We start from the raw sequence: 10,692 nt of genomic DNA, 5'->3' as shown, positions 1-10,692 counted from the left end.
GACATACCCTGAGCGTGCGCGGGCAGCAGCGGAGGTGCCGGAGGCTGTGGTACGGAAGCTGGCTGCGTGGCTGCAGGACTGAGCACGGCGGTAAACAAGTCCTCCACATCCTTTCCTCCAAGCTCTAGGAGACACAGTTCCAATGACAGTATGATTAAAGGGCTACAGAGCCAAAGCACAGGGAATTCCATTCTTATAAACTAAAAATCAAAACACAAATACCTGGTATTTTATATAACTTCCCAAGAATTGCTCCTAGGATAAAATAAAGAGGTGGAAATATTAACAACCATCATTTCAATATACTGATACAAAACAGCATTTGACATAAAATTATCAGAAGAGAAGTTAAATTGTAAATAAGCATGCAGAAATCTTTGAAAATCATATTTACTCATGTCTTTTAGAAAGCCTAGATGTAGGGCAAATATTTTACCATCTGTGACCATTTTGTCTAGTTCAGGGCTGAGGATGCCATCGAGCTGCTCTTCACTTAACGGTCGTGAACTCTGATTGACACTTGGCTGAGGCAAAGAGGAAGGATCATCAACGCCGGCACCAAGGTCTATTCCAGCTGAGGAGCAAGGTATGCGTATTAAAAAGTGAACTCTGAACACTCACACAGAATGCACTACACTATTTCCCTGCATTAAAACACAACCATATGAGTAACACAGAGCGATGAGAAGCCCGTAATTCTGAATTAATCTGGATTCCTAAATCAATCTGGAGAGTCAATCAGGAAAAACTAGGCACAATGTATCTATAAACTTGGGTGCTGCTTAAAGTTATGGTTTAATCAATGCAAACACATTCCCTGAGAAACCAAAGAACACATCTGGTTCTAAAGTGCTAATTTCCACAAAAAAGTAAGCAGCATATTATTAAGACAGGACTCTCTAAGAAGAATCGATATACAATGTTTAATATACAATTAACTGCTTAAACTCAGAAGATAGTGTTTCAAATGTATGGTTCAACTTATCATATGCAGTTTGTGAAACAAGTTTCACACAAATTAATGACAAGCTCTAAAATTTTTAATGCCTTGTAAAAATTATCCTTTTGTGAATAATTTCAACTACAGATATTTCTGAAATATTCTGTAGTCAAAAACAATATACAGATTATGTTTATTACATGCTTTATCTCATATAAATTGGTTTTTAAGCAATAGTCACATTTAAAACTGGTTTATCTACTTTATCATGCTTCCTCCTTAATATTACTGCTATCAAAAAGTAAAATTTCATCTGCTCTTATCTGGAACTTATCTGCTCGTATAGGAACTAACTCTATAATATTTGGGTAATATTATAAATTACATACTAACATGAATAAAACCATTCATTTAAAAAAAAAGAACACTACAGAGAAAGTCATCCAAAACACAGTACAGTTGTACCATGCTTTAGCTGCACGCACAAAGGGAAAAGCAAAGTTGGATTAGTGACAAATTAGCACTATAACAAATACACATGCACCTACAGGTTGTTTCAGCTGAAATCACTATTTAAAAAAAAAAAAAGACTACTTCTAGTCAGCCGTCATCCATTGCTCAGTTTCTTACCAAATGGACAAGATGAGCTCTCAACCTGGAAAGTGCATAAATCAAGACCTACAAGACCCAAACCAAATAAAATGGATGATTACCACGGGAGCTGGGGGACGGTGCAAACAAAAGAAGAAACAGGTACAGCAGGACTCTAAGGCAACAGGCCTTAAATCTGATGCAATTAGACAGGCAACAGAAATTAACTAACTTGCTATTTCCCCTCTTAAAGCAGGAAAGCCAAGGCAGATCAAATAAAATGATGAGTTCTTTGACGAGGGGAGGGGAGGGGAGGGGAGGGGAGGGGAGGGGAGGGGAGGGGAGGGGAGGGAGGAAGGAAGGAAAAGAAAGAAATTTTTTTTTCAGTTTCAGAGAAAAGACTAAGCTTGTTTCACACACATACCTCTCACTCACATCATAAAATAGACACTGGGCAAACAGCACTCATATATACCTGAATGATCAACTGATTTTGCAAGGTCGTCTGAAATTATTCCAAGAATGTCATCATCTGTGTTTAAGACTTCGGAAATATCGGCTAAGGGATCATCAGCAGTGCCTAAGCGCAGTAAGTATGTTTGTAAAGTGTCAGTATTTTCCTAGACATTAAATTCTAAAACTCACTCATTCAACCATTTACTAAATATCTAGAATACAGCAGATACTGAGGTAAGTACTAGAATCATAAAAAGATTATTACTTCTAAAGTAAGGAATTTTTCATAGAAAAGGCACTCCAACATTTTCAATAACAAAACATTAAAAATTAAGATTTTGTTGTTGTGACTACTGTGTATATTAACAATAAAATAAAATTTAAAATAAAACCCATAGGCAATAAAAGTGAAACAAAGCAAAAAATTAAGAAAGTGGCATCACTAAAAATGACATCTGGAAAACACTCCAGAAGATAAATAAAATATTTAAGGCAAACCTACTGTTTAGAAGTTCCTCGTAAAGTATAAACCAGATACCATCTAGTGAAATGCCTACTTCCAGCTTTACCCTTAACGCTGATTAATTCACTTATTTATTCAAGAAAGTGTTTGAGTACCCACAGAATTATGTCTATGGATTATGTTAACAGGCACTGGTCCAGCCACTGGGAATACAGAAGTGACTAAAACAAAGTGCATGGCCTCCAGAGCTTACTTTCGCAGAGGGAGTCTGACAGTAAATAAATGACAGCAGTGTAAGTGCTATAAAGATAAGCAATAAGGAAAGAAGGATTCAGAGTAAGATGTGGAAATACCGTTAGATATCAGATAAAGTGGTCAGGGAAGGCCTTTTAAAGGTGGTTACCAAGCACAAATCTAATAAACAAGCTACGGGAGCATTTGCCCTAAGATGGATAGAGTACCTCAGGCGAAGGGAAAAGCAGATGCAAAGACCAGAGCAGGAAGAGTTTTGTCAAGACAAGGGGCCAGTGCTTGCGGTAATAAAGGGAACGAGTGGTAAGAGACTGAAAAGGCAGTTAAGCAAGATTATGGATGGTTTTACAAGTCAAGGCGAAGACTGAGCTTTATTCTGAAGTATAAAGTACAGCTGACCCTTGAACAACATGGGGGAGAGGGGCACCGACCCTCCACACAGTCAAAAATCCGAATATGACTTGTGGTCGGCCCTCCCTATATCCTCATTTCCACCTCTGCAGATTCAGGCAGCCAGAGATGGTAGGACTCCTGTACGTATCAGTGGAAAAAAATCCTCATATCAGTGGACCCTCGCAGTTCAAACCCCTGTTGTTCAGGGGTCAACTGTATAATGGGTCAACCTTCCTTGCTGGAAGGTTGCCAGAGGAGGGTGTGACTGATATCTTACAGGGAAATGCTGGCTGCCAGGCGCAGAACCGACAGGGGTGGAGGAGGGGGTAAGGCATGTCGGCAAGAGGGGAGATGGATCAGTCAGCAGGCCTTGGCCGGGTTTAAGTGAGAGGCGGTACCAGCCCACACGATTGTGGTGGGAAGGTGAGGTTAGGAGTGGTTGGCTTTGGGATATCATTTGAAGGCAGAGGCAAACGTGTGGAGGTATCAGATATGGAATGTGAGATAATGAAGAGTCAAGGAGAACTACCAGGGTTTCTGGCCTAATCAAGCAGGAAAATATTTAGGCTACCTTTAGAAACTTTATTAGTCATTTAAGTTAAGGGATATCTGAGTATTTTTATCCATTTGGACTATATTTTTACTTAAGGAAAAAAAAGGATTTATATTTAGAATTGATAAACAACAAGGTCCTACTGTATAGCACAGAGAACTATATTCAATATCCTATGATAACCCATAATGGAAAAGAATATTTTAAAAATATATATATTTGTATATATGTGTATATATATGTGTATAGCTGAGTCACTCTGCTGTAAGGCAGACATTGGCACAGCATTGTAAATCAACTATACTTCAATTAAAAATTTTTTAAAAAAAAAAAAAGGAGAGGAGGGGAGGACATAAAATACTCCAGATTCTAGATCAAATATTTCTATGAAAATAGTCTTGTCCCATTAAACGTATACTTCTCAAATAGAATGCAGACATACATAAAAATATAATTTTTCAAATTGAGCTAAAGTAAATTCTGTGTGCCCAAATATTTGTAAAGTTTTTAAGAAATAAAATTATTTCAATAATGTATTCTCTAGACAACAGTACACTTGAAAGAAAAAAAATTGGGGGATAATTGTTCCAGGGTTAAGGTCTGCGGGCTTGTTTGTTTTAAACCAATGGAATTCTACTAAACAAATTACAACCAGCGTTTTTTAAGAGACCATGTTTTAAAAGTTCTCCTCTACCTGAAGAAATTTTGTATCTTATCAACAAATTATTAAAACTGATGCAATGGACTACATTGAATAAAGTATTTTAAAGAAGGAAGCCACTACTTTTGATTTCCCATCATAGTGGCAAGAGAGTGGTTTGACTGCACAGAACATTATATTTAACCTAGGTTTTCAAATGTGTATTACTCTAGTCCTCTGCATTTTGGCTTTATCATTAAACTATTCTCTCTTCAGGAGTTCTGTGGAAAAAACAACTTCAAATAAAGGAAACAGGAATAAAAATAGTGTACAGCAATGTCTTTTCAGTCACAATATGTCTCCTTCCAACCTCAGTTCTTTTCCTTATAAAAACTCAAGGGCAATTTCCCTCTATGTAAGTCTTTAAATGGCTAGTCAAGACTTTTTATAAGATAATCCTTCAGAGTAAGACATCCTTTGAAGGGCTGACAAGTCTTTCACTATGCATTATTTTAACAACATATTAACATGGATCAGAGCAGGTAAGTACTCAAAACAACAGAACTAAAGTAAAATGATCTGCTAACATTAAACAAAGAGCATGGCCTTTACTCCCGTGCTGGGTGCATTCAAATAACAGGGGGATAAGATTGCTTCTAATTATTTCAAGAAGTTAAAATAAAAAATAAAAGCCTGTATTTCCATCCAGGATAGTGGTAAGTTAATGAAGCTGTAACTACTTAATGTATCAAAAGTCATCTTTCAGTGGAAGGCTGCTGCCTTAAGATTGTTTTCCAAATTGAGTTTATAAAATTAAAGGAGTAATAAATGTAATTCAATGGCAAAAGGAAGCCTGTCAGAAGGATATTAAATTTCTAATTGAAAGCGAGATAAAAATACAGAAGTGGAGGAAAAACTTTGTGATACCTAACTAGTTAAACTCTGAGAGCCTTGCTGACGTTAATATTAATAAACATTAAGCTCTCATACCCTTCTCTGATTCTAGGTAGTCCCCATATTCACTATAGCTAGGGCAGTGGGTCTCAATAGGGGACAGTTTTGCAGGGACATTTGGCAGTATCTGGAGACATTTTTGATCATTATGACATCATGAGGACAGAGATGCTGCTAAATATCAGGACAGCCTCCCTCCTGGAACAAAGGTTTATCTGGCCCAAACTGTCAGTAGTGAGAAACTGATCTGAAATGTATTTCACTTTATTATCACAGTGGAACAGCCAGTTCCCAGCTACAGCACTCTTTTCCTCTTCTGAATTTCTTGGGGCTATGTAATTAACAAAAATCTACCTAAGTTGAAGACTATTATATTTATAACTCACCAACTATGGCCTAATTACACTCCCTTACATTACCCTCAGCAAACTGTAAACCAAACATTTTCCTTCACCACTCACAGGAGTTGATTTAGTGGTTGTTACACAGATAAACTTATTTGATAAATCTTATAGACCTGGTACTTCAATAAAGTTAATTTTTAAAATGCATATGAGGCCAAACTAAAGGATTTCAAAGGTTTGATTAAAAGGAAGATGAATGTAATGCGATAAAGAAAAGTTTGTCACTGATTCCACATACCGTGAGTTCCAGGTTTTGCTGCAGTTGAGGATGAACAAAGTAGTGGATCTAAGGAAGGATCCAAGAAATTTGTGTTCACGTTTGTTTTGTAAGAAAGCTGAGCTGTATCTTCTGATAGATTATCTAAACTCAGTCTGTTTTGTCTAGTTGTATCTAGAAGATCTTTTCCAAAGAAAGCTTCCTAGATAAAGATAAGCACATATGAGAACAACTGACTTAGTTATAAAATTCTAAAATGAGAACAGATAATTCTGTCATCATTTTGATAAGAAGGCAGAAATAACAGAAAAGCTTAGTATTTAACAATATAAAAATTGAATATAGAAATATATAAATAATTATAGAGATAGCCTGTCAATTCTTTTATATGAAGAATTGACCGGAATTTTAAAAATAAGGTTTTTGGGGTTTTTTTTTTTTACAAGAATCAAATAAAATTATGCAAATAAAACCACACAATTCTGTCAAATATGTTTCTACCAACTGCAGTATAATAATTCGATATTCCCAGATTAGATTACAATTAAATTTAAAAATGGATAAATTTGTAACAGTATGGCACCTTAATTCATATTATAAGAAAAACTAAAACTTCATGAATATTATTAATATTTATAGATTATCTACAGAGGACAGCACAAGGGTTTGATCTACAGCTTTAATATTTATATACTTCAGATAGATTTAGTATTCTCATACTAATGCATACAACCATATTAAAGACGTCACATGCTATAAATCTGAGAGAGGGTTTTTATAGTCATTTTAAACAAACTATGTGTACAAAATGTATGGCTATTAAAGGCTATGGCTTTTTATCCATTTACTCATATTAACTTTTCTCCATTTCAATATACTTGCTCTACTGTAGAGACCACTCTTTCAAGCTGGGCTCCTTACAGCTCTAGGTCTCCCCCAAACTTCTCAAGCATCAATAAAGAGAACAAAAGGAAGCACTGGAGACCCCCTTCACTTACTTCAACCCCAAAACTCTATTGTCTATAATGTGGTCTGCCTGGAAAGGGGATTCTTGGTGGAGGGCAATTTTGCAGTAACTACCAACATTTAATACACTTTTGCCAAAGACACATACACAAGAAAAGTTCACTGCAGCGTTTTTTAGCAATACCAAAAAGAGAAAACAGACTCAATGTCTGTCAAAAAGCCTATGACTAAATAAATTATAGATATCCATACTATAAAATACATCAATTTTTAAAAAGGATGTAGAATTATGCAGTCAAAAAAAAGAAGCTCTAAAATACAGTATTAAAAGAAAGCAAGTTGAGTGATATGTCCAGCAAAACATAAAATACAAACCAAGACTATACAAAAATAAATTATTTTAAAAGTTCTGAAAGGATAAACACCAAGCTGTTAACTTTTGAAAAGGGACGGGGAGGAGGTATGTGAAGTCTGGTAGAGGCGATGAATATTTGATTTGAAATTTTCACTTTTTTTAAATGAAGAAGTTGTTTCACTATGAAAAAGAAATTTGAAAACCCACAAATACAGAGCACTGGGCAGGAGATGATTTGTTTCTTGTACTGGCAATGCTTTTATCATTAGGAAAGCATCTTAGAACTTTATAGATCATTTATTTAATGCCTTCAGTATAAATCTGAGAAATCTGAGACCACCATTAGCAAGAATTTTTTCTTAATATGACCCATGATGAATTTAGTGGTATTTATCAAAAACTGTTAGTTCTTACCACTTTGGTGGCTTTTTGTTTCCTGCAGTTAACGTAAGGGAGTGGCTCCACCTGGTTTGTGACTTAACAGTGTTCAGTGATGACCAGAACCTGGAGACTCCAGATCTACTACAGGGGTTCCTATGGCCATGTGGTACCACCAGCTCTTAATAGGCCAGGTAACTCTTTCTACTGGGTGGATTATACAATTATTTATAGTTTATCTTGACACTGTTGTGATTAATAAAGAAAAGCTAGAAAAACACTGTTACTGAATTCCTGGCGGGTTTTCATCACTATATATTATGTATGCCCCACCCCACCCCTGAACAACGGCGAAAAAAAATACAACTGCTATCGCAAGATGTCCAAGAAATAGTACTATCACAAAAGGTTCCTGCACATCAAAAAAGCTATATATTACTGATGGACGATAGGGGAATTACACCTGTACACCAAAAGAAACAATCCCGATCAACAGATTTAGATTACAGCAGTAATCAGGAAATCAGATCCACTCTTTTTAAAGGCTCTTTTGCAAAAGTATGCAATGCTCAGTTTTCATATCAATACTTCCATTAAAAAGCTGAAGAAAGCTTCCTAAATGTACATTACACTTTACAGAAGGGTCAACAGGAGGAGGGGGGCATGCCATCTACTCAATACTCCCAGGAAGGACTATTAAGATGGGAGGTGAAGGGCACAGGAGACAACACAAAGGGTGCAATTAAATATAATCTAAACAATAAATGGTTCTATTTCCTGAACAATAAAATTACTGTTATATATTTTTTATAGGTACAAAGCTAGAATGAATAGGTATGTGAAGGGAATAAGGAGAAAATAAAACATTTATTAAAGATAGATAAAATGTAAGGTGCAGAGTTAAGCACTTTACATCCACAATTCTTATTTCATCTCTCAACATTTCTGTACAGTAGGTATTACCACAATTTTATAGATGAGAAAACTGGGGCACAGAGATGTTAAATAAAACAAAATCACATAGCTAACTGGTAGCGTAGTGGCATTCAAACCCAGGGCTCTGACTTTAAAGACTGCACTCTTTAAAATGGACACTGCCCTTATGATGTTAGTTGTCTAACAAAAATTCACTCATAAATATTATTATATACTTAAGGTACTTATGCTTTGAAGTCTTATTTGATAAATATAGAAGACATTTTAGTCAAATGAGTATTTGAATTTTACACTTCTAATTACTAAAAAAAATTGAGGAAGCTGTATGTTAATTGAAAGGAAATGCCTTTAAAACCAATTAAATTAGTAATAGCTAATTGGAAAATTAAGGTTAAAAAAAAAATTACAACTCAAGCAATGAAGAGCTATCTATGTTCGCCATAGCTGCGTGGGAGGGACAGATCAGATGGACACTCAACGACAGTCTGATCCAATTCAATTTCTACACATGAAGGAAGAGAGGCCAAGGAAGGATGAATTACATGCTCAAGAATCTAGAATGAGCTATGGCTGAGCCAGCCTTTACAGCTCAGTCCTATTTCTGATGTAGGGTTCTTTCCAATGTACCACATGGCCCTGAACTCCTCTGAGACTTAATGTTTACAAGATGAACTAGAAGGATTTCTATTTACATCTATCAAACCATTTCTTCATATTGAGGGATATTTTCCTGATGTATATTTTAGAAAACAAAAACAATTCAGCCTAAACCTTTGGTTCACTAGGCCTCTAAAAGTGGTAAATATTATGAAAGCTGCAATTCTGGCGGCTAAAAACCCATCATCATTCAGTGAACATAATTACTGTAACCCGTACTAGCAAAGGAAGCTGTCCACCAGACTTGCGTTTGCAGAGCACGCAGGCATGACTGGTTTGGAAGAATGAGCTTTTCCCAGCCGAAGAGTTCTTGTGTTTCTTATGAAATTTATAAATGAAAAACTGGGATTAAAAAAAGAACTTTGTAAAAAGTATCAAAGCACAAAGAAGATAAATGTAATTTTTAAGAGGCTCTGGAAGGTAAAAAATGGCCTTTATGATGACTGATTAAAACATGTACAAAAACAACAAAACTCTTTTTCAAAACTCGATACATCACTTTACGTTTCTTTCATTAACAAATATATAATATAAAGCAAAATATTACTTGTAAATAGGCAGGGAAAATTTCTTCAAGCTTATTTTTCCTTTTTCGGTATCTCTTCTTTATTTTTTCAGTGTTTTCAGTAACAGAAACAGATTCATCAACTAGAGTATCTGGTAACTGCTCACTCCAGCCTGAAACAATAGTCACATTTATAAATATGTGGTATTTAAAATTTTCAGATAAGTCCACCAAAAGTAATTTTATAACTTACCAACATACACACAGTTCCACATAAACAAGCTTTTTCCTTTTTCTTTCAGTTTTATTGAGATATAACTGACATACAACTAAGTTTAAGGTACACAGCATAATGACTTGACAAATTACCTTTTTCATAAAAAGACCTCAAAGTAAGTTTATTAATTTTTAAGTATCATAAAAAATTCATTTCATGTCTACTTATTATCAGCATGCTTCCCATTGTTTCTTAATGAGTATTTTCTTCTTCACAAAGTAGAAACTTGATTTTTTTAATGCTGACCTTTTGTTAAAGATTAAAAAAGGAAAATACATACTCAATGCTAATGAGTATGGATAAACGGCTACTTGAACACTACTAAAGGGAATTTAGTGGGTACAACCTTTTGCTAGAGTTTATTGGGACTATCTAACTAAAGTCTTTTAAAAAATGTGTCCTTCAATCCAGCAATTCAAGTTCAGGGATTTACTGCAAATTAGGTATCTGGAGTACATACATAGTTGTGATAATATATGACTATCTATGAATATGATAATAAATATGCTATGAATGCTCATATTTAAAATCAAAGAAATGCGAAAATCCAAAATGTTGGACTACGAAATTAACAATAAAACAAGTACACCACTTAAAGCAGGTAAGCAAGCAATCAAATGATACCCTCACATACTATAGAAGGCACATGCCTTCTGAAAATCAATGTGGGCACTTTTGTTGCCAGACTACATAGGTGGACTGAAAACAACTAAACATAGTGGATAAACATTTTTTAAACATTTTCAAAAAAATAC

The 10,692-nt window shown here is 35.1% G+C and overlaps 1 protein-coding gene across 1 annotated transcript in view; it reads right to left on the bottom strand.

Moving 5' to 3' along the window:
* KMT2C (lysine methyltransferase 2C) overlaps positions 1-10,692 on the bottom strand; it is a 294,073-nt gene that overhangs the window by 59,529 nt on the left and 223,852 nt on the right. Inside the window, 6 exon segments of the mRNA XM_032643218.1 lie at positions 8-124; positions 223-255; positions 437-574; positions 2,007-2,111; positions 5,885-6,065; positions 9,703-9,833. Of these exon segments, the coding sequence (XP_032499109.1) occupies positions 8-124; positions 223-255; positions 437-574; positions 2,007-2,111; positions 5,885-6,065; positions 9,703-9,833 (705 nt within the window).

This window comes from Phocoena sinus, chromosome 9 (assembly GCF_008692025.1).
Source record: "Phocoena sinus isolate mPhoSin1 chromosome 9, mPhoSin1.pri, whole genome shotgun sequence".
Lineage (NCBI taxonomy): Eukaryota > Metazoa > Chordata > Mammalia > Artiodactyla > Phocoenidae > Phocoena > Phocoena sinus.
This window is presented reverse-complemented; position numbering and strand designations above follow the sequence as displayed.